This window comes from Euphorbia lathyris, chromosome 9 (assembly GCF_963576675.1).
Source record: "Euphorbia lathyris chromosome 9, ddEupLath1.1, whole genome shotgun sequence".
Classification (NCBI taxonomy): domain Eukaryota; kingdom Viridiplantae; phylum Streptophyta; class Magnoliopsida; order Malpighiales; family Euphorbiaceae; genus Euphorbia; species Euphorbia lathyris.
In genome coordinates this window covers 7,967,440-7,991,956 of record NC_088918.1, presented here as the reverse complement: position 1 = coordinate 7,991,956, position 24,517 = coordinate 7,967,440, and the positions used below count along the sequence as shown (strand labels likewise).

The following is a 24,517-nucleotide window of genomic DNA, read 5'->3' as shown; positions in this document are numbered from 1 at the left end:
ATTTAAGCGCATCCATAGGATTTTTCTACTAAAATAATTTTTCTCTAATATATAATTTTTTGATTTTTAATATATATCGTTTAAGTTTTTTCACCAAAACCAATAAAATAAGGTTAATTATAAATAATTACCCTATAGTAGTGGTACCTGTGGTATTTTTTTTACAAACACAATTCAGTTTGCAAAATTTTGCATTTGAGTTCATTTTGTCAGAATTTGGCCGATAACGATCTCGAAATGAAAATTTTTAAGAGTTAAATGATATTTTAAGCAACTTTAATTCTTCAACTTTTTATGTTTGAGGTTATTTAGGCGTTGTTTTTTTATGAGAGAGAAATATAATGTTTAGAGAGAGAAAACTCCAAAAATGATGATTTTGAAAAATTAAAAATATGATTTCATAGTAAATATGATACAAAACAACTTTAATTCTTGAAAATTTTCATTTTGAGGTCGATATTGGCCAATGTATGATACTAAACATGTAAATTTTTACAACCGTAGAGTTGTGTTCGCAAAAAAAAAAAAAAAAAAGGTCTGCAAATCGACCAAACCACAAAATAGTTATTTATAATTAACCCAATAAAATATTGATTAGACCTTTAATCTAACCTCAATATTTTTCATCGAAAATTCTATATAAAATTTCTCTTCCTTCTTTAATATTTGGATATTATTTTTATATTGGCTTAATACATCATCGCAACCTGAACTTATCCAAAAAGCTTGATCGGTCCTCTGAATTTTCAAAGTATCTCGATAGCTCCCTCAATTTGTATAAAATATTCAGTTAGCCCTCTGAACTTACATAAAATGTAATCAATTGATCACCCAGTCATAAAAAAATTCAGTTAAATGCGGAAAATATATTCCACGTATCGTAGAATGTTATTACATAATTCAAAAATAGATTAAAAAGGAAATTATTACTTGCTCAACCATAAAACCTGTCTTCTCTAATATTAGAATTGCATACCCCGATTTTGGTCTTTTTACTTTTTTTTAAGACTTGTGCAATACATTTTCCGAATTCAACTTACTTTTTTTGCAACCGAGTGATCAATTGATTATATTTTACGCAAGTTCAGGGAGCTAACTAAACATTTTATGCAAATTAAGGAAGCTATCGGGATACTTTGAAAGTTCAGATGACCAATCAACCTTCTTAGATAAATTGAAGGGGGCCAAATGATGTATTAAACCTTATTTTTATATTTAATGCAGTGATGTGTTATTATTATTAAATGCATTTTTTTATATAAGTTTATAAAAATTAGACTATAATATAAAGAATTTAAATAGTGCAGAACAAGGGATCAGGATCCCCCACGGAAACAAAAACAAGTTTTTCCTCATTTCATAAATGGGGACTGAAAAGTTTTCCTAATTTTCCATTCCGTCTCGTTTGCAATCCTACTACGTATTATACCCGTAAATTTCCATGAATATTTATAATTTTAATTTATTATACGTGATATTTGTGTAAATTTTCTTGGTCGGAATATCTTTCTTGTGAGGTACTGTCGCGGGAGACATTTCGATGCCAAAGTCAGTGTATCATTTGAGAATAATAAGAATAATAACAAGAGCTACTTTTAGGGATTAGTAAGCATACCTAGAATACGTGTAATCATGGCCACTGAACTCTACCCATTTTAACATTGTGGCCATTGAACTTCAATTTTTAACGGTATGGTCATTAAACAGAGGGCGAGCCTTGGCGCAACGGTAAACGTTGTTGTCGTGTGACCAAGAAGTCACGGGTTCGAGTCTTAGGAGCGGCCTCTTGCCAAATAAATTGTTAGGGGAAGGCTTGCCCCAGTACACTCTTGTGGTGGGACCCCTTCCTGGACCCTCGCTCAGCGGGGACGCGTAGTGTGACCGGGCCGCCCTTTTTATGGTCATTGAACTTTACACATTTTAACACTAGTGGCTACTCAACTTTAATTAACTTCTCAAAATGACCGTTAACGACCTCAAAATGAAAATGTTCAAGAATTAAAGTTGTTAAGAACGATATTTACCATGAAACTACATTTTTTATTTTCTTAAATCACATTTTTTGGAGTCTTCTCTCTCTAAAAATTCACTCTCTCTCTCCTAACAAAACAACATCTAAATGACCTCAAAACGAAAAATTTTAAGAATTAAAGTTTTTTAGAATATCATTAACTCTTTAAATTTTTATTTTGAGACTGTCATATGTCGTTTTGAGGCGTTGAGTGACCACCGGTATTAAAAAGTGTAAAGTTTTAGTGGCCATACCGTTATGAATTGGAGTTCAGTAACCATAATGTTAAAAGGAATAAAGTTCGGGCTTGAGGTATTTATACAGATTTATGTAACATTTAAGCATTGATGATGCAATATTCGAACAGTCATGGTTATTAATGCTCTTTAATAACTATTGATTGTTCTTTGAGTTCGTCTGTTTCTGTCTTTAAGGATATTAATAACAATAATCCTTTGACCATTTCAGAAGATTCATGTGGGCGGATGCCCATGGATGGCAGGTGGCGGAGGCGTTGGAAAGGCATCGGGGAAGGTTTGCGGCAGAATCAGGACAAGTCCTACGTTGGGCCACGGCATCAGCGAGAGTTGGGGCAGCAGCAAGGAGAATCGAGTCCGACATCTATGTCGACTGGAGGAAATTCTCGGTGAGTGGTGAATGGAACATTTGTCGTGGGCTTGGACTCGGCGTAAGAAACACTACAGGAGGACAGGGTCTCTGGCATCGGATCTCCGCCAACCCCTGGACCAATTGTCATGACTAGTTTAAGCGATTCATCCTAGTCCACTATGGACTATGAGAGTCAGGCATCTGACCTTTAGGAAGGGAGGCGAATGTCTCCGTCGGGTGGAATCCCGACGGACACTTTGAGTGGGCCCATAGTGCGGATTCTTTCTATATCGAGGTTTAACCACGGTAAACCCCTCCTGGACGGATTACGGATATATAAATTAACGGGATGCCTGGTGTTAAAAGGGGATAGATCCTTTCGGATGGTGTTGGCTGGCTGAGACTCGAGGAAACCTCAACACTACACGGGGCTTTGGTTCGGGCTCTAACCAGGCCTCGTAACAAGTATTAATACATTTGTTGAAACCCTAAAGAGTGAGAAGAATGAATACTCACTAAATTAACCAATTCAACTTGGTTTTTGCTTCTTTTTCTTTTATATATATATATATATATATATAACCAAACATCTTACAATAGTTTCTCATTAAAACAAGTTTCACATACTTTCAAACACTTTCACATACTTTCACCCACTTTCACACACTTTCAAACAACACAATGATAGGATGGGAAGACATATACAAAGTAATAGAAGCCATGGCACCCCTTTATGTTGCTCTAATCCTAGGCTATGGTTCAGTAAAATGGTGGAAAATCTTCACACCAGAACAATGTGAAGCAGTAAATAGTTTAGTTTGTTTTTTTACTCTTCCTTTTTTTACCTTTGATTTCACTTCTCATGCTAATCCTTTCAAAATGAATTACATATTCATAGCAGCAGATGCAATCTCCAAAGCTCTTATTCTTCTTGTTCTTGGTTTCTGGGTTAAGTTTAGCAAGAAAGGAAGTTTCACTTGGTTTATTACAAGTTTCTCCTTATGCACCATGACTAATTCTCTTGTTCTTGGTGTTCCTTTGATGAAAGCTATGTTTGGGGAAATTGGAATTAATCTTATTGTTCAAGGATCTGTTGTGCAATTTACCATTTGGCAGAGTCTTTTGCTGTTTTTGTTGGAGATTAGAAGAGCTAAACTTGATGTTGTTGTGGCTTCTGGAAATAATGAGGCTATGGAGGGTGGTCTGGGGAATAATGAGGGTTTGGAGGGTAGTCTGGGAAATAATGAGGATTTGGAGGGCAATTTGGGAAGTAATAATGATGGTGATAGTGGTAGTGGTGGTAGAGGTGGTTTTTGGAGTTTGATGAAGGTGGTTTTGGTGAAAGTGGCTATGAATCCTAATTCATTTTCTTGTTTTCTTGGTATTCTTTGGGCTTTTATAGCAAACAGGTATTAATTTCTTTGTTCATTTATATATATATATGGTTGTAATCGAGTCGAGCCTATGTTCGGTTTGACAAAAAAAATTAATGAGCTTGATTCGAGCTCAAAACCATGCTCGGCTGATTAAGAAAATGGTTAATTACATATAGATGTCATGTGGTTTTGTCGATTTGCAGATGGGTACATGTGGTATTTCTTTTCAAACGCAACCTTGTGGTTTGCAAAATTTTGCATTTGGGTTCACTTTGTCAGAATTTGGCCGATAACGACCTCGAAATGAAAATTTTCAAGAGTTAAATGATATTTTAAGCAACTTTAATTCTTTAATTTTTTAGATTTGAAGCCATTTAGATGTTTTTTTTATGAGAGAGAAAGTTAATGTTTAGAGAGAGATCCAAAAATGATGATTTTGAAAAATAAAAAATATGGTTTCATATTAAATATGATACTAAACATCTTTAGTTCTTGAAAATTTTCATTTTGACGTTGTTATCGGCCAAATTTGACAAATTAAAAAAAATTGTAAAATTTGCAAACCACAGGATTGCGTTTGTAAAGGAAAATATCATATGTACTCATCTGTAAATTTGTGTAACCACATGGTATCTACTTGTAATTAACCCATTATATATATAAGACTGTAATCGAGTCGAGCCTATGGTTGGTTCGACAAAAAAAATTAATGAGCTTGATTCGAGCTGAAAATCATGCTCGGCTCATTAAGAAAATTATATGCTCAAGAGTTTAATTCGAGCTCAAAAATTAATGAGTTCGATATGTTAATTATGTTAATGATCTTTGTTCGTGAGCAACAATTAATGAACTTTACTCGCGAAATACTCATTAATTATATTTATAATCAAGTAACGAGAAAAATTAAACCCTAACTTATTAATAAATTCAAGGATAAATAATTATAATGTCTCAGTGTATTTTTAGAAATGATTATATAGTCTATCAGTTTTTATTTTCGTCAACTCTTTAATTCTTATATTTGAGTCAATTGTCAAATTAGACTAAATAAAATTTAAAATACCAAAATTACTCTTACTATATGTTTTAATAATAAAGTATCCATTTTTCCTTGTCATATTTTTTTCCCTTCATAATAATAATCTCGATATTAGTTAATTGTTTTATCTTATAATTATAAATTTTAATAGTGTAGAACAATTCATTAAAAAAAATAAATGATAAATATTGTAAAGATTATGAAAATAGGATTACAACTATATAAAATTATAAAAGTGATTTTTTTTAAGAGAATACGAAATATAAATTTTTTTATAATTAATATATAGATACGTTATAAGAATTTTGGTGCACATATACTATATAAATTTTATTAAAACTATTTTGTTTAAATTTGAAAACTGGAAGATAAGTTATTTTATTTGTATAATTAGAGATAATTTTGTACTTTCATGTATAAAAATAAATAAATGGACTAAAGTATTGATTAATATAAAACCTAGGACCTTATAATAATATGATGGATCTACTAGTGAGTTAAGTAAAAATATAAGGATCTTATAATTATTTACCCCAAATTCAAATATATCAAACTATTAGATATAAATATTATTACCAACACAAAACTATCCGTAGTTTTGATTTTAAAACCTACAAAATTAAAAATTTGTTTATGAGCTTTATAGTCGAGTTTGTTCACAAACTTATAACCGAGCTTTCGAATTAAAATTCCGACATGCTCAAACTCAACTGAGCCTCAAAATCGTGTTCGAGTCGAATATGATCGAATTTTTATCAAGTCGAGCGCCGAGCAGTGTATAAAGCGATTCAGCTTATTTACAGCTCTCGGTGCGAGTGATAATTTAAATGCCTTTTAGATGAATTAATTAAATTCCCTTTATTTTGTAGGTGGCATTTGAAGATGCCAAGCATATTGGAGGGTTCTGTTTTGATTATGTCTAAAGCTGGTACAGGCACTGCCATGTTTAGTATGGGTAAGTATGACTTTATCACTTTCTTTACAATATTTTTTGTATAAAAAACTAAAATGTTGACCGATTCGGGTCGGACCCGAATCGGGATCATGCTAAATTTGTTAATTTTTAATAATTCGATAAGAATTAGGATCAATCTGGGACCAGAATTGGAATCGTGCTAATCTCGGTCCCATCGAGACCCGAGGTGACCTCTATTTTTAGTGTTTTTAATTAATTGAAAAAATAAAAAGGTAAAATTTGGATTTTAATACTTCATTGACTTTTTCTTCTAACTAAAGAAGGGTAAATTACACCTATGGCCACTGAACTTTACCCATTTAACATTATGGTCATTGAATTTCAATTTTTAATAGTATGGTTATTGAACTTTACACTTTTAACACTGGCGGTCACTCAACGCCTCAAAACGACCGCTGAAGGTCTGAAAATTAAAAAATCGAAGAGTTAATGATATTCTAAGGAACTTTAATTCTTGAAAATTTTCGTTTCGGGATCATTTAGGTGTTGTTTGGTTAGGAGAGAGAGTGAATTTTTAGAGAGACAAAGCTCCAAAAAATGTGATTTTGGAAAATAAAAAATGTGGTTTCATAGTTCTGAACAACTTTAATTCTTGAATATTTTCATTTTGAAGTTGTTAACGGTCATTTTGAGGATTTGGTTAAAGTTGAGTGGCCACCAATGTTAAAAAGTCTAAAGTTTAGTGGTCATACCATTAAGAATTGAAGTTTAGTGGCCACAATGTTAAAATGGATAAAGTTCAGTGGCCATGGGTGTAATTTACCCAACTAAAGAACGAAAGGCTTAACTTTCAAATATTAGAAACAATTATATGAATTTATACAGCGCTGCCGGTTTTGATCACATGGACCTTAATGACCGTATAGAATTTGGTCATTCACTGTTAGATTGAGGCTTATAAGAATTCTATAGTGGAGATTCAAAGCATTCCAAGATTTGGTTTTATATATCTAACGGCGAATAACCAAATTCTATAGACTCATTATTACAATTCCAATTTCAAAATAATATATAGGATAAATTACACTCATGTCTACTGAACTTTATCTATTTTAACATTGTAGCCACTGAACTTCAATTATTAACGGTATAACCACTTAACTTTACACTTTTTTAACACCAGTGACCACTCAACGTCTCAAAACAACCATTGACAATCTCAAAATAAAAAATTCAAAGAGTTAATGATATTCTAAGGAACTTTGATTTTTGAAAAATTTCGTTTTGATGTTATTTAGTTGTTTTTGGGTTAGGAGATAGAGTCAATTTTTAGAGAGAGAAAGCTCCAAAAAAATTTGATTTTGAAAAATAAAAAATGTGGTTTCATGGTAAATGTTATTCTGAACAACTTTAATTCTTGAATATTTTCATTTTGAGATCATTAACGGTCATTTTGAAAAGTTAGTTAAAGTTAAGTGGTTATTAGTGTTAAAAAAATATAAAATTCAGTGATCATACCGTTAAAAATTGAAATTCAGTGGCCACAATGTTAAAATAGGTAAAGTTCAGTGGTCATGGATGTACTTTACCCATTAATAAAAGTAGTTAAAATTTTTATCTTTTAAAAGCATGAAAGTAGTTGATTATTATATATATATATATATATATATATATCATGGTTGAATTAATTTATAATTATGATCATCATGTGCAGGCATATTTATGGCATTACAAGAGAAGGTGATAGCATGTGGAACAGGGCTAACTATAATAGGGATGGTTTTGAGGTTTATTGCTGGACCCGTTGCTATGGCTATCGGCTCTATCGTTGTGGGTTTACGCGGTGACGTTTTACGTATAGCTATTATTCAGGTAATCCGTTATCAATGGCCATGGGCGGGGCTGAGCCGGGCCTATCGGGCTTTTATGTGAAAGTACTCTGTCCAAGCCCAACCCAGCCCAGTCCGCTATAAATTTAGGCAGGTTCGGGCCGGGTTGGGCTCGGATTTAAAAATCAAATTTCAAGCCCAGTCCATATAACCCCACCTAATATATATACATAATTTTTAATTATAAAAAATAAAATTTATATTTAAAAGTAATATTTAATATATAAATATATAAATTAATTAGTTAATATTAATAGACGGGCCAGACCGTGCTATTTTAATCAATCCCAAATCTATCCAAAAAATAGGTGGGCTTTAGCGGACCTGGGCCGGGCTGGGCCTAAGCTTAATTTATACTGTCCAAGCCCGGCCCAAAGGACACGGGTCGGACGGGTATCCAGACCCGTTGACAGGTCTAGTTATCATGTTATTGATAAAGCGTAAAAATACCTCTAACATTTAAGGTTAGGAGCAATTTTACTCCTAACGTTTAAAATAGTGCAATTTTATCCTCAACGTTGGCAATCAAGAGCAATTTTACCTCTAACATTCGCAAGTTGGGTCAATTTTCAGACATTATTATAAAACATATATATTTTGTTCTTTATTATTCACCAATTGCATATCAGTTGGTTCTAAAAAATATTTCATATTTTCTGTGATTTAATAATAGAATTGGAGATTAATATTTATAAATTTGGTTAAATATTTAAATTTTTTTTGTCCAACTCGTAAAAAAACAGTATATTTTTTTATTTTATTTAAAAAAATTCACGTCTGATCATATGTTTGTGATCTGTTATTAATGAGTGATAAAATGACGTACATCTGAAGTTTAGATTACAGGATTTGAGACCGAGAAGACAGTTTGTTGAATAATTTCTCAAATTGACTCAACTTGTCAATATTATGGGTAAAATTGCTCTTAACTGCCAAGTTAGGGGTAAAATTACATCATTTTAGACGTTAGTAGTAAAATTGCTCCTAACGGTAAATGTTATGGTATTTTACACCTTATCCTTTTAAATTACAGTGCACTGATTATTATTTTTTTTTTTAAATATACTGACAATTTAATTTTAAGTTATAATTTATATTTTAGTATAAATATATTAGATGAATGTGCCGGGTTTGAGAATTAGTTTTTTAGTCTAGCCCATCTTGGTCCGAGTCTGATATATGTATAGTACGGGTTGGGATGGATTTGGACAAAGTAATTTAGAGTAATTTAGATGTATAACCTGACCCGGCCTAATCCTTGAACAGGTCTACCCCAAACGGATTAATCGGATTCACCTACGAATTAAATTTGATTGTTTAATGAATTTAATTGTTTTATATATATTTTATATATTACAGGCAGCATTACCACAAGCAATAACTTCATTCATTTATGCTAAAGAATATGGATTGCATGCCCAAGTGCTTAGCACAGCGTAAGTTTCTCAATAATTAGCATATAATTAAACATAATTAGCTAAATTATTTTTATTAATTAATGTTTTAATTTAATTTTAATTTTAATTTTTGCAGTGTAATCTTCGGAATGATAGCATCTCTTCCAGTGCTAATAGCTTATTATGCAATCCTAGAGTGTGTGCCAAATTGACACATTTTTATTATTATTGTTAGAGAATTTGTCTTTTTTTCTTTTTTAGAAAAAAATTGTCTAATTATTAATTATTCATTATCAGGTTATGAGGTAATCCATATTGGATTTTTGCTTCATTATATATATATATATATATATTAGAAGTTTTTTTTTCAACACATCTTTCGCATGCAGTTTATTTTTTTTTTACAGTCCGAGTGATTAATTAATTACATTTTTACGCATGTTCAAATGACTAATTAAACATTTTATGTAAGTTGATACTTTAAAAGTTCAGAAAATCAATCAAGTTTCTGAACAAGTTCAGACAAATAATTGATACGGATCAGTTTTCGGAACGTGTTAATTTTAATCTTAAACTAATAAAGAGGTTCTTCTCAAGCTAAACTTGAAGGAGTGAATCCCGGGTTTACGGCCTAAATTCGTAGGAAATCAAGATTCCCCATTGTTGAAGGTTGAAACCTTAACAAAAACTTCATAAAAAAGAAAATATAATTTGTATTGATAAAAAGTTAAACATTACAATAGAAAGAGATGAATTTATATCATCTCAAAACCTAGTTGCCAAATTACATAAAGGGAAAATTGCATAACTAATTAAAAGGGTGTTGTTAAATCCAACCCCAATTTCCCATCTCTAGCCCCGTGAAAGGACGAAAATACCCTTTGAGGCTTTCAGGTGGGAAATGGGGGAAAAATACCTCTCCCGGCACGCGGGCGTGAGGTAATCATGCCTCACCACAGGGTGAGGCGTGAGGCTATCACGTCCGACCCTACGATGTGATAGCCTCACGCCTCACCCTGTGCTGAGGCGTGATTACCTCACGCCCCCATGAATAAATCCAAAAAAAATTGTTGATGATTGTGGTTAACTCGAATTATCCGTTTAGAAATAAAAATTACGGCATTTGTGGCTCGGATTACCTTTTAACAAATAAAATTTAACAACATAAACATTAAAATAAAAATTAATAAACATAAAAGAGTATATATAATATCTTAATAAACATAAAAGAGTACATATAATATCAAAAGTGTTAAAATGTATAAAGTTCTACTAAAATAATTTAGTTCGCCCGACATCCATCTCCCTCTTAATGCGTGGAGCATCCTCGTCAGATCGGTGGGTAGCTGCTAGTTGGGTGACACGCCACAACCAGCTAACCCACTGCAAAAAAAAATAAATATTAAAAAATAAACACATATAAACTAATACTAAATAATAATATTAAATAATAATAAACTTACAAATTCGTTGTTGGCGCGAGCATACTGGACCGGTCCATCCTGTGGTGCATGAAGGAGATGAGGATGCGAATATCGTATATACCAGTCCATGTAAGCAAGATCACAGGCAGTGGGATCGTATCCAACTGGCCGGCATCTCCTCCGATCAATGCCCCGAGCCGATGGAAATCTCCGTCAGGTATCCTCAACTGTGACAGAGGAATGCGTGAGCCTGTACGATAAAGACCTCCATGGTCGTACTGCTTTATCAGGTCTAATACGCTCAGCTGGGATAGGCTGAGTATATCCGATCTGTCGCAACACTCGATCCGGCATATACGGCTCGACGATGTCTCTACACCGTATCCAACCGGCGTAGGACACTCGAAGCCGATCATCATCGGGGACAGGACCATAAGGCAACCACGTCACCTGAAAAAAAAAATACTCAATAATATACTATAAATAATATACTATAAATAATACTTAAATTACTTATAAAATTTTATAAAATACCTCTGCTGCCGTCATACGGTCCAGCTGCCCGCGTATGGTATCTAGTCGGGTGGTCGTTTTACCTGGTAACCCGACCTCCCATCTTAGTGCACGTGCATGGTCAGCTGGGATCACGTGAGCTAGTCTATGCGGTCGGAACACCGGAAAATACTCGTATATCCACGTCTGTAGTAGGGTCAAACATCCGCATATACCAGAACAGTCTCCTCTGCTTGCTATCCCCAGCTGCCGGTACAACGTGGCAAGTGTAGCAGACCCCCATGAAAGTCCAGCTGTCCCTCTGACACCGCCGTAATCCTCAGCAAGATGGGTCGGCCTAATCCTATCTCCACTCTTGTCAACAAACAAAGTGGATCCGAGCATAAGCCACATCCACGCTGTGGCCCGAGTAGCGTCATCCCTACCCTCGATGACAAGCCTATGTACAGCATCAACAAATACACCTCCACCACTCCAGAGATGTCGGGTCGGCGACAGAAGCTGCTCCCGATCCACCCCGAACATCATCATGCACATGGCATGCAGCCGGTCAGTAGTGGGAGACTCGAACACCATCGTACCGTCGATCGGGATCCGAAGAATCTGACATACATCATGCAGCTGGATAGTCATCTCCCCGAACGGCATGTGAAATGAGTTCGTATCGGGCTGCCACCGCTCCATGAACGCAGTCAACAGCAGAGTGTCGAGGTTCCTAAACATGATATGTGGAAGGTGAGACAACCCAGTCTTCTCGATCATATCCTTCAGCTGTAAAATGACACATATACAATTACTGAATGTTTTTTAGGTTTATAGTTAAAAATACAAATTACAATAAATGTTGACAAACTAAATTATTCTTACCTCGGGTGACGCACCAGAAAACCACACCCACAAATCTCGGCATGCTGTTGATCTGTTGTAGCATGTCAGAAACGACCGAAGCTCTCCTCCTAGCATCCGTGAGGCAAAATGTCCTAAAAAACTAGGAATCACAGAACCATCAACGGGGCCACCATCCACCGATCTACTAACAATCTAGCTTTCTTCCTCACTAGCTTTGGGACGTTTGTTGGCCCCTGAAAGTTATAAAATTATACTAAAATTATAAAATTATACTAAAGTTATACTAAAATTATACTAAAACTATTAAATTATACTAAAATTATAAAATTATACTCAAGTTATACTAAATTATTAAATTATACTAAATTATAAAATTATACTAAAACTATTAAATTATACTAAAATTATACTAAATTTATAAAATTATACTAAACTATAATAAATTTATAAAATTATGCTAAACTATACTAGAATTATAAAATTATACTAAAGTTATAAAATTATACTAAAATTATACTAAATTTATAAAATTATACTAAAATTATAAAATTATACTAAAATTATACTAAAAAATATATGTACTCGCAAAGCGACCTCCTATGCGCCGGGTCGGCTGTCTAACCGGGGTCGGCTGCTCATCGACATCCTCACCCTCGCGATCACGTGCAGCTGTAGACTGTCGCAGTACCTGGGCTACCACATCCAAGTAGTCCTCCACAGAATCGCTATCAGGCTCTCTGTCATCAAAATCCGTCGCCCCCTCTGATCCATGAATATCGGGCTGATCCACAATCGAACCCCTCCGCACCTGTTCCGTCGCAGCCCCTCTCTGCCTACGAGCAGATATATCAATACCATGCAATCTCATATGTCGTGGTGTATCATCCTCGTCGGCCATATCTAGACGACGAGCAGATGACGGGATGGATTCCCCCCCCCTTTAGTAGGCCGCTCCGTCTACAAAAAATTACACTAAATTAACCTAAAATTGTAACATATAAATTATAAATTAAACTAAATTAATTAAAATGTAAATATAATTTAAAAAAAACACCCTCGGGCGTATGAACATCACGCCCGAACCACTGGTCGGGCGTATGAACATCACGTCCGACCTATGGTTCGGGCGTTTGAACATCACGCCCGACCTATAGTTCGGACATGTTGCTATCACGCCCGCACCACTGGTCGGGCGTGATGTTCTTACGCCGGAACCACAGGTCGGGCGTTATGTTCATACGCTCGACTGCGATTCCGACAATTTTTAAAAAGATCCCACATATCTCAAATTGAAGCGTAAATCAACAAAATAAAACCGTAAATCTTACCATTTTCGCTTTTCCTTTACGGCCTCTGTCACCATCCATGATTTGGTTCAAAAATTAGTCCGGATTTGATCGAAGAGTGTATAGGGTTCTTGAGAGGTTTTGTCTTTTTTCAATTTTTCTGCAAAGGGTAGTTCGGTCAATTCCCGAGGCTAGAGGTAGGAATTTGTGGCTAGGTATAGTAATTGACAATTAAAAAGGTAAAGATAAGGGTAAATTGGAGTAAGGGTAAAGGGGTGGAATGGTTGTAAATATGGAGTGACATGAGTTGTAATTAAGGAGTGACAGAGTTGTAATAAAGATGAAGCTGGAGTAAGGAGCAAGACAGATTCACAAGGCCTTTTAAGCAATGTATCAGAATCGGACCGGACATCAAACCGGATTTATAACTGGGTCACAGGTCACTTGGTCGGATCGGATGGCTCAGAATGGTCGGACTAGATCACGTAATAAATAAAAAATATATATTAATTATATATAATTAATTTAAAATTATAAATATAAACTATAGTTAATTATAAATATAAACTTACAATAAATGTCCTTTCAAAAAAACTTAGAACATGGTTCAAATAAAAAACTTACAACAAATGTAATTAATGAAACTATGATAATAAATTAAAAATACAAAGTAATTAATAAATAGCTTCTTGAACCAGAAGTTTAGCCGGTTTCCAGTTTGACCGGTCGAACCAGTCGGTCCGGTCCAAGTTTTATAACATTGCTTTTAAGTGAGCCCACACGGAGCGTGACTTAATTCACGTTGGAGGTGGGGTTCCCACTCGGAGCGTGGGTTAGCTGCTGATCCAATAAGTGTCACTCCTTCCGGATCAGATCATCATCCACGCGGAGCGTGAGACTGTTTTTGACCCTTTTACTCGCTTGATTGTTCGTGTTTGGTTCCTCCTCCGACTTCCCTCACTCGGACTCGATCCTCAAAGGAAATGCTCCGCATCAATAATGCATTAAGCCAATCCTAAATAAACATCACAAGCCTTAACATGTATATATAAACATAAATATGATTTATGTATAGCCATAGAAATAGCATTGAAAAAATAGGACAAAGTGAATATTTCCAACTCAAATTTCCTATATATTAGGAATAACATTTATTTTAAATTAATTCCACCATTTATAGTCATAATTCTCCTAAAATCTAGCCATTTCAACAACACAAAAAATAAATAAATATATATATATCATAAACTTAAATCCACCTCCTATTATAATATTTTCTTGTGTAACCTCAGAAATTTCAAAATGGGGTTAACACCAACCCTTAGATCATTCAGATTGATGCAAAATTTAACGGTGATGATCATCCTAACTATGTTGATTTTCATGGGAGAAGCCATAGGAGATCCACCTAAATCCTCAGAACAAACTTTGGATACACAATATGTTTGTTGTATTTCAATGTGGTATTTCATTAATATTGGCTCTTGTTGTTAATTAAATTAATTTACGTTTATTTTCCATCGTGGAGGACGGGGATGCACGGATCCATTATGCACGGGTTCCGTTGTATCTCTATCCACCGGAACCTAATTCTCAAAAGGGCGGTTTCGGGTGATTTTTCGTCTGAAAAAGAGTTTGAGTTGCTGCAATGGTATTCCCGAACTTTGAATTCTGGCTCGTAATTTTCGGGAAATGAGAAAAGAAAAAAGAACGGTGATTTTAATTTATTGATTTTTTTTTTGGGAAATTCTTGTTCCTGGTAATTTCTTTGGATTTAATTGCAAGAAGGGTTGTTTTTTTTTTTTTTCTTATTTTTCTTGCAAATTATAAAACCTTTAGGTTGCGTCAGTTTGTTACGTTGTAATATAATAGAATAGTGATTCCATTTATTTGGTAATTTTTTAAAAATTGATGAAATGTATTAGCTTATGTGTAGTATTCAAAATTTTGTCATTTGTATCTTGTGGTATTATTTAATAGCATTATCTATAGGAAAATATTATTCCAAAAAGATCATCGAAACAGGAATAACAACATTAACAATATAAGAATATTATTAAACTGAAATTATGTAATAGATTAAATTACGAAAAACCTGAACGAAAGAATTGAAAGTTGAACGGGTTTTGAGGCACGTATTAACAGATTCTTTAAGATAGATTTAGCCGCTATTGGCTATCGTTTCCAAGGATACAACAAAAATATTAACGAATTCTAACCGTGTGTAGAAGTTATCATCGGAATAGGATAACAAGAACGATATAAACATACACAGATAAAAAAAATCAGAGTATTTTTTTTCAAGTAAGTAAAATTTGACAGTTCCGTTCTATATAAAGAAAACTTGAATGGACATTTCTGTTCACAAATGAATAGAATTGTTCATGAATGAAAATGACTGTTTACAAACGAAGACGGTTGTTCATGACTGGATGTGTCTTTTCGAATACCACATGACACAATTTTTTACACGTGACACATACATATGATACAGTTAAACCTCGATAAATGAATGTTCGATAAAGTAATAACCTCGTTTATATAATAAATTCTTTCGGTCCCGACTTGGGCCAATGGATTAAAGTAATAACCTCGCTAAATGCATTAAGTAATAAAAATATTTAAATCCTTAAGGGTCCAATGAAAATATAAATTAATATATTGAATTACATACAATATATATATAATCAATCAACTAGAAGTCATTTCTTCTTACAAAAATGCACCTATAGTTGATTGTTTTGGATGCTCCTTCTTATTCTCACAAATTGCACTCCTCATTTTGTCAGTTAAAATTGATTTCTTTACTCCTTTCAAATGATGAGAAGCCATTGGAGGAGAAAAGAATGTGTACTTGGAATATATCTTCTACCTTTTATAGCTAAACACTAAACTTTTTCATTTGCTATGTACATGAACTTAGTTTTAAATGCATTAAGTTTCACCAAAAAAAAAAAAAATTAAACGTCTCTAGATTCAAGTAATACATTAATTGATGTCTTTTGATTTTTCGTACCACATACAATGTATGCATTTTACAATGAAAAATTATCTACAAAATAATAAATATTGATTTATCGATAAATAAATAATCTCGCTTAATGAATATTTTTTTTCGGTCCCAAGGATATGCATTTATCGAGGTTTTACTGTAATTGTTTTAAATATTTTCCATATTGAGTCTAATATGTGAATAAATAAGAAAAAAAAATCAATTCCTTATTTATCTACATACTAAGTCTATTAAAAAAAAATCACGTTTACATATCACGTATCAAAAATTGTGTAACAGATCCGGCCCGGTTGAGACAAGTCTCACAGGATTACACCTAAAAACATGGAAATATATGAATATCATAATTAAATATAAAATAACAACTAAATTACATCACCAAATTTAATTCTTATTGTCATTATTCTCTCTATATTATGATTTTATACTATAATTTAAAAATTGTACACTCCAATTCATAAATTATAAACCCTAGAAAATATATTCTAGACTTTTAATTTATAAATTTTAATCCTTAAAATATATTAAAAGTACTGATTTTACTAGTTTGGTATAATCCAAAATTATAACTTGATATAGTTGTAAATAGTTTTTAAAAGATGAATTTCTGTGTAATTTTCCCAATATTATTAGCACTATTGTAATGTAAAAAGCCCAACATTAAATATGCACATCTAAATCCAATCCATAAAAAGCGGACCGGATGGATCAACGGGCCCAGTATGAATAAATGTTAATTATATATTTATTTATTTTAAAAGAATTATATATATGTTAATAAATTATTAAGGGTAAAGTTCAAATAAAACCCATGTGGTTTCACTAATTTTCAGATAAAGGACTGTAGTTTACTTTTTGTCAAAACGATGACTGAGGTTTTCAACTTTAGCAAAATAAGGACTTTTTCAATTGATACTATTAAAATCACTCTTAACAACTTCAAAAATGACATATTTTAAGAACTACTAATATTTTAAGCAACTTTAATTCTTCAGCTTTTTTATTTCGAGATTATTTAGGTGATGTTTGGTAAAGAGAGAGAAAGTTAATGTTTAGAGAGAGAAAGTTCCAAAAAAGATGATTTTCTAAAATCGAAAATGTAGTTCCATAGAAAATATGACATTGAACAACTTTAATTCTTGAAAATTTTCATTTTCAGGTCGTTAAAGATAGTTTTAATAGCATTATTAAAAGTGTGAAACCTCAGTCCTTGTTTTGACAAAAAATAAACTACAATCCTTTATCTGAAAATTAGTGAAACCACCGGGGTTTTATTTGAACTTTTCCCAATTATTAATGAATAAGTTAATAATAAATAGAAAGGATAAGTATGTCTTGTGTAATGAAATGAAACAGACATACCCTTTGATGGCAACTATACAAATGTACTTTAATTGTTTATTTTTTCTCCTTAAAACAACCACCACATGGCTTCTTTCATATTTTCATTAGAAAAAGAAAAAAAAAATTAGATCATTAAGATTCCTAACGGCCTAATACATCATTTACCCTCTCAACTTATCTAAAAAAAAACCTTGATTAATCCTGAATTTTTAAAATATCTAAATAGCTCTGAACTTGCATAAAATATCCGGTTATTCTTCCAAACTTGCGTAAAATGTAATCAAGTAATCACTCGGTTGCAAAAAAAAGTAAACTGCATGCGAAAGATGTGATGCACGCTCCTTAGAATGTTACTCTCTCCGTTTCATATTACATGTCTTTCTCGATATTTTTTTATTTCATAATTTATGTCATTTTGATATGATCATACACATTAAATCGCATTCTTTCTGCTATAAATCGTGGGTTTTTATGGAGAGTAATTAGAATAATAGACTTACTGTAAAATAAATAAATTGTTGGAATCAATAAATAAGGGGCACCAAAATCTTTTTCGTAATATTCTTAATCTATGTGCAACTCTCTAAAAAGACATGTAATATGAAACGGAATGAGAATTACATAATTCACGCAATAGATTAAAAATGAAGTTCTTACTTGCTCAACTGTAAAACTTATCTTCTCTAATATTAGAACCGCATACTCGATCTTGACCGTTTCACTTTTTTAAGACATGTGTAATACATCTTCCCCATTTAACTTACTTTTTTGCAATCGAGTGATTAATTGATTACATTTTACGCAAGTTCAAGGGGCTAACTGAATATTTTATGCAAGTTCAGAAAGCTATGAGGACACTTTGAAAATTAAAGGAACCGATTAAGCTTTTTAGACAAGTTCGGGGAGCAAATGATGTATTAGGCCATTCCTAACACACTCTTATCAACATCACTAATTTTAATGTTACCACAAACCCCATTGCTATCTTTATTTCCACATTAGCCCCAAACAAATGAAATATACACTTTGGGCTTAATACATAATATAAAGGTAAAGTTAAAAAATTCTACACATGTTTTTTCAAACTGATACTTTATAAAAATAAAATTATTAATAAAAAGAGATAAAAGATATTTTAGTCTTTCTTTTATAAATTTAATACAAATCAATCATTTTTTTATTATGTGTAATTTGATTAAATGTGACAATTATTTTAAAATAGAAGGAGTGTTATATTAGTAGATATCGAAATTCAAAAATATTTATGTCAAGATTGAAAATTCAAAAACCATAATACTAATAACTTCAAAATTCAGGTACCGCGGATGTAATTTACCTGATTAATTAGACTATACCTTTTGAGTTATAAAGTTACCTACCAAATCTAACTCAATAAAAAAGAATATAGTGTATAAATCTGTTTCATGTGATCAGCAGCAGCAGAAATAAAAAGAGTCATTAAAGACTACATTAATGGTCTTTCAAGAAGTAAAAAACACTTTAGGTCCTTGTTCTTTTCAAGTTTATCAATTTAGTCCCTAACCTTTGAACTTGATAGATTAGATTAAACCCAATGAATAATGAAATGAACAACACTCTTTTAACTAAATTAGGACCCGTTTGTTTTACCTACTGTTTGTTGTTACTGTTTGCTGTTGAAAAAAACTGCTTTTCCAAAAAGTAGGGATTTTCTGCTTTTGTAAAATGCTACTTTTCAAGAGTAAAAGGAAAACAGTAGGTCACTAACTAAATACCTAAAACTCTCTTTTTTGAAATGACAAATATGAGAATGAAAATGAGCTACCAAATATCTCCTTAGATTCTCACACAGAGTGACGAATATTGGATTGGTAATTTACACCTGCATGCATAAAAAAAAAATTGCTAAAACAAACTTGCTTTAAAAAAAAATACATATATACACTTGTTATTTTCTGAGTGGTCCATATCTAATTTTTCCGTAATTCTGTAAAACTTCTCGAAATTAAGCTAAATTTGAACTATAAAAGTAAGATTTGATTGTTTTGAACAAACTTAGAAAATTTTATCTCATATCATATATTAATCAAGTTGAATTTTGTAATTAAATATAAATCCAATAGGCTAATTAATCACCACAACCTTAATTTATCGGAAATCTGGGCCGAACCCATCCATAGTAGGGTGGTTCCCCCTGTCTCCACCCCTGCTCACAACGAACTAAATTAACAAGCAAAGTCCTAAGTAAAAGATTTGTAGCTCGATCAGCAAAAATCGAAAATATCAAGGGCTTAAAAGATAGTTTTTATTTTCCTAATAAAGAAAGAAAAAAGAAGTCTGACCTTGCCATCTTAGCAAGTAGGGGCTAAGGTTTAATTGCTCTCACCCAACTTCCACCCAACTTGATATATATAGCTGGGTATGCCATTAATATCTTATCCACCACCAATAATAACTCATCTATCCATTTTGCTCTTATCAATAGAAAAAATGATAAAGGTACCAAATTGCTTTCATATTTTATTTTATTTTAGAGAAATGTCAAAGCAAAACTTGTGTAATGGCAAGTGAGACATTGTAACATCTACTGTTCTTGGATCTCGAGTTGGCATAAAATACACTATAGGGGAGAATGAGTAGTCTCTCTGGGACGGAGATTCTTCCCATATTTAATAGTCGAGTTTCGTTAACGCATGGCTGTAATTGCATCATTTTACAAACTTTGGGATTCAAATTGTGTTATTTTATACATTGAGGCTAAATTAACATTTTTCTAAACCCTAAAAATCTCCGGGCTATTATGGTACCCCAATGAAAATATATGAATTATAGATCCAACTTAAAGGAGGAAAAAAATGGATAAAGTACAAATTCAGATCTATAGTTATTAGAGAAACGTGTATTTTGTCTTCACAATCTTAAATTTAATGTTTATTAAACGGTGTAATTTGAAGTCTCGTTAACAGAAAATGTGCAATTTCAAGACTTACATTACCTAGAATACTGGAGATTGGAAGCTGGCCAGAACATGAAATTTCCCATGAAAAAGAATACTCATCTTCTGTTAACAAAGCTTGAAATTGCACTGTATCTTATATAATTACACTGTGTGCTAAACAGGAATTTTCACATACACCTTAATGAGCAAGTGAATTTGCTCATTGACCGTTAGATATAGACTTATTAAATCTAAGCCTCAGAATACTTTAAATCTCCACCTTAGGATTCTAATAAGTCTAGATCTAACGGTGAATGAGCAAATTCTACATACTCATTAAGGTGCATGTTATCAAGACTGGTGTACTAAATTCGCTCACTCAATAGCCATATCTAGTACTAAAAAAGGAGGACTACCCAAATGAGAACATCATATTGTAAGCACATTGCATACATAGAATATGTTGGGTTAAAGGCGACGGAAGGGAGTCACGGAGGTCCGTTGACCCCAAACGTTTGACAATACCCGAAGAGGAGACTATTCGGCCTAAGGAAACGGCTGCTTTAGTGCCTCCGACAAAGGTTTCTAAAACATAGCATTCATAACATAACTTTGAAATAGAAACAAAAATTGAAACGTAGAAACGCTACTAATTAAAGAGGAGTGTCCGTGCAACATAGCTTTTTGTTACAAATAAAGAAAATATCCGAAGAAGAAAAAGGTCTATGCTAATCTACTTTCCGACTATGTTGCACGAACGCGGAAACAGACATCATGAGATGTTATTTCTAAAACATGCTCTTCATAATGTAACTTTCGAAACAGAAATTGAAACATATATGGACACATACGTCACACAAACATATATGGAAACGGATAAGAAACGCGAACATATATGGACACGGATATGAAACACGAACTTATATGGACACGGATACAGAACACGAACTTATATGGACCCGGATACGAAACACGAACTTATATGGACACGGATACAAAACACAGAATCTCTTTCAAATGGAAACAGAAATTGAAACATATATGGACAGGGATACGAAGCAAGAACGTATATGGACACGGATACAAAACATGAACTTAAATGGACACGGATACGAAAGAAAGAATCGCTTTCAAATGGAAACTGAAATTGAAACATACACGGACAGCAATATGAAACACGAACTTATATGGACACGGAGACGAAACACAGAATCGCTTTCAAATGGAAACAGAAATTGAAACATATATGGACAGCGATACGAAACACGAGCATATATGGACACGGATACGAAACACGAATGTATATGGAAACGGACACGAAACACAGAATCGCTTTCAAATGGAAACAGAAATTGAAACATATATGGACAGGGATGCGAAACATGAACGAACGTATATGGACATGGATACGAAACACGAACGAACGTATATGGACACGGATACGAAACATAGTTGTAGCCCACCATTGAAGTGAAAGAAAAAAACAAAAATAATTCTTTCTTCTATACACCATGGGCCAGAATCAGGATCAAAGAAGATAGACAGAAAAGCAGGAATAAAGACAACAACTTTTGATAAAAATAACAAAAACCCAAGTGGAAAAATTAAATAAAAATTAAAATAAAAAGATACCCAGATGATATATTTAAAAAATATAAACAAAGATAAAAAAAAAAAAAGTACCTCCTTGATGTTGCAATCTGCACTACATCCAGCAGCAGAATCAATAAAATAAGGCATAATATCCATTTGGCTACTCAAACTAAAGTCAATTAGGAGCTTAAACTATTAAAATCATCAATTAGGTCCCTAAATTAAGCAAAAAGCATCATTTGAAGCTTCATCGAAAATAAAATCATTTGGTTGAATAGTTTCAGACCCTATTCCTCAAACCTATTTTGAACCAATAAAGACCTTAAACTATCAAAATCATCAATCAGGTCCCTGAATCAAGCAAAACTCATAAATTGAGTCCCCATTCTGAACAAAAATCATCATTTGAGGCTTCATCGAAAATCATTCAGTTGAACAGTTTCGGACCCTATTCCTCAAATAGTCACAGTTGCTGATTTTAGGATAGGATGAGAACTCAATTGATGATTTTTGCTTAGTTTACGGTCCTAATTGACTTTGAAGCTTTAGTTTAGGGAGTCAAATGGATGTAATGCCATAAAATAATAACAAGACAGACAAGGATTAGAATAGAAGGATTAAAATAAGATAAATCTTGAATCTTTGCAATGAGTAAACACACTAAAATCATCACTTAAGCAGCAGGATTAACTTAATAAACAAAGAACAAAGTTTCCCCCAAATTACCATATAAAAAGGATTAAAATAAGATAAATCTTGAATCTTGAGTAAACACACTAACTAGCTCTAATGAGCAATTCCATTAATTTAATCTAAAATTAAGCAATTAAATCATCACTTAAGCAGCAGAATTAACTTAATAAACAAAGAACAAAGTTTCACCCAAATTAAGGATTAAAATAAGATAAATCTTGAATCTTTGCAATGAGTAAACACACTAACTAGCTCTATTGAGCAATTTCATTAATTTAATCTAAAATTAAGCAATTAAATCATCACTTAAGCAGCAGGATTAACTTAATTAAACAAAGAACAAAAGGTTTTCCCCCAAATTACCATATAATGCTAAAACCCTAACTAGAACTTGCTACTTCCATATCAATGTATACACAATTCCCACTGGAAATAGCAAAAAACAACTTAACATTAATTATAAACAAACATGTTCATCATCTTCTTACTTAGATATGGCATCCAAAGCAATTACAGGTCTTGGGGGTGAAAGAACAGAAACCAAAAGGTCTGTTTGGGATGTTGCAATTGATAGCATAACAACAAGGAGAAGGCAAGCAAACACCTTTAGCACCACCACAGCAAGTACAAAGTGCACAAATCTGAAAACCATTCAATTTTCTCTTACTTTCATTCAAAATCAGTCTCATCTCCACAACTTTTTCTGGCTCCATCAATGATAGAATCTCATTGCTTGTTAAAGACCCATTTACCTAATCAAAAATCAAACAAAACCCACAACAAAAAACACATTTAATCCACCAATTTTGCAAGAAAATCAAAGGGATCTAAGAAATTTCTAAGAAATTGAAGCTGCATTTAAGAAAAACAAGAGATGTAGACTCACTTGGGGTGTAGTTGTACTTGAATCACTGTAACTGATGACAACAAAAGGGGAAAGGGAAATTAGGAGAATGAGGAGGAGAGGAAAGGGGGTGATGACCCCATAGGAAGAAGACATGATGATGGGATGAAATGGGATCAAAGGTTGAATCTTTTTAGATGGGTTTGGTTTGGGGGAGGGTTTTAAGATGAGAATTGGGGTTGGGGGGATGTGTTGATTGATTTGGTGTGGTGGATCATAAATGTGAGTAAAGTTGAGCTTTTTGTTGTTGATGGGTTTGGTTTAGATGGTCATTTGCATAATTTTGGGGGAAATTGATTAGGATTTCTCAAAGGAAAAATGGGGTTTTTTCTATGGTTTGAAAGAGGGGAAAAAATGGGGGAATTTGTTACTTTGGGGCCATACTGAAACAGAGAAGGGGGAATCAGTGTGTGGGGTTTGTATAAATTCAACTTGTTTGTCTTCCTCTTCTGATTTTTCTCTTTCTTTTTTACTATCCCCGCCGCTTAGGTTGATTTTGACCGCCTCCTGTCAAAATGGTTTCTCCATTATTATCATCATTACCTTTTATTTGCAAGGTCAAAATTGTATGGGGTAAATTACACCCATGGCCATTGACCTTTATCCATTTAATACAGCGACTGAACTTCAATTCTTAACAGTATGGTCATTAAACTTTACGCTTTTTAACATTGGTGGCCACTTAATGTCTCAAAACGACCACTGACGGCCTAAAAATAAAAAATACAAAGCGTTAAAAGAAAC

At 33.0% G+C, this 24,517-nt stretch overlaps 2 protein-coding genes across 2 annotated transcripts; one reads left to right on the top strand and one right to left on the bottom strand.

Annotated features, from left to right (window-relative positions):
- Positions 1–3,301: 3,301 nt before the first annotated feature.
- Positions 3,302–9,449, top strand: LOC136205135 (auxin efflux carrier component 5-like). Its single transcript, XM_065995621.1, has 5 exons — positions 3,302–4,029; positions 5,905–5,990; positions 7,666–7,823; positions 9,200–9,276; positions 9,374–9,449. The coding sequence occupies exons 1-5, from the start codon at positions 3,302–3,304 to the stop codon at positions 9,447–9,449; spliced, it is 1,125 nt and encodes a 374-aa protein (XP_065851693.1).
- A 13,656-nt stretch (positions 9,450–23,105) lies between these two features.
- On the bottom strand, positions 23,106–24,176 carry LOC136206139 (uncharacterized). The gene is made up of 2 exons (XM_065997069.1): positions 23,756–24,176; positions 23,106–23,621 (listed from the first exon to the last, which is right to left on the bottom strand). The coding sequence occupies exons 1-2, from the start codon at positions 23,867–23,869 to the stop codon at positions 23,358–23,360; spliced, it is 378 nt and encodes a 125-aa protein (XP_065853141.1). The 5' UTR covers positions 23,870–24,176; the 3' UTR covers positions 23,106–23,357.
- Positions 24,177–24,517: the final 341 nt, after the last annotated feature.

Bases quoted from the DNA above. Each gene is read 5' to 3' on its own strand.
- LOC136205135 (XM_065995621.1), top strand. From the start codon at position 3,302: ATGATAGGATGGGAAGACATATACAAAGTAATAGAAGCCATGGCACCC. The intron at 4,030-5,904 runs GTATTAATTTCT...TTTATTTTGTAG, and splicing joins TGGGCTTTTATAGCAAACAG to GTGGCATTTGAAGATGCCAA. The intron at 5,991-7,665 runs GTAAGTATGACT...CATCATGTGCAG, and splicing joins CACTGCCATGTTTAGTATGG to GCATATTTATGGCATTACAA.
- LOC136206139 (XM_065997069.1), bottom strand. From the start codon at position 23,869: ATGTCTTCTTCCTATGGGGTCATCACCCCCTTTCCTCTCCTCCTCATT. The intron at 23,622-23,755 runs GTGAGTCTACAT...ATTTTTGATTAG, and splicing joins CAAGTACAACTACACCCCAA to GTAAATGGGTCTTTAACAAG.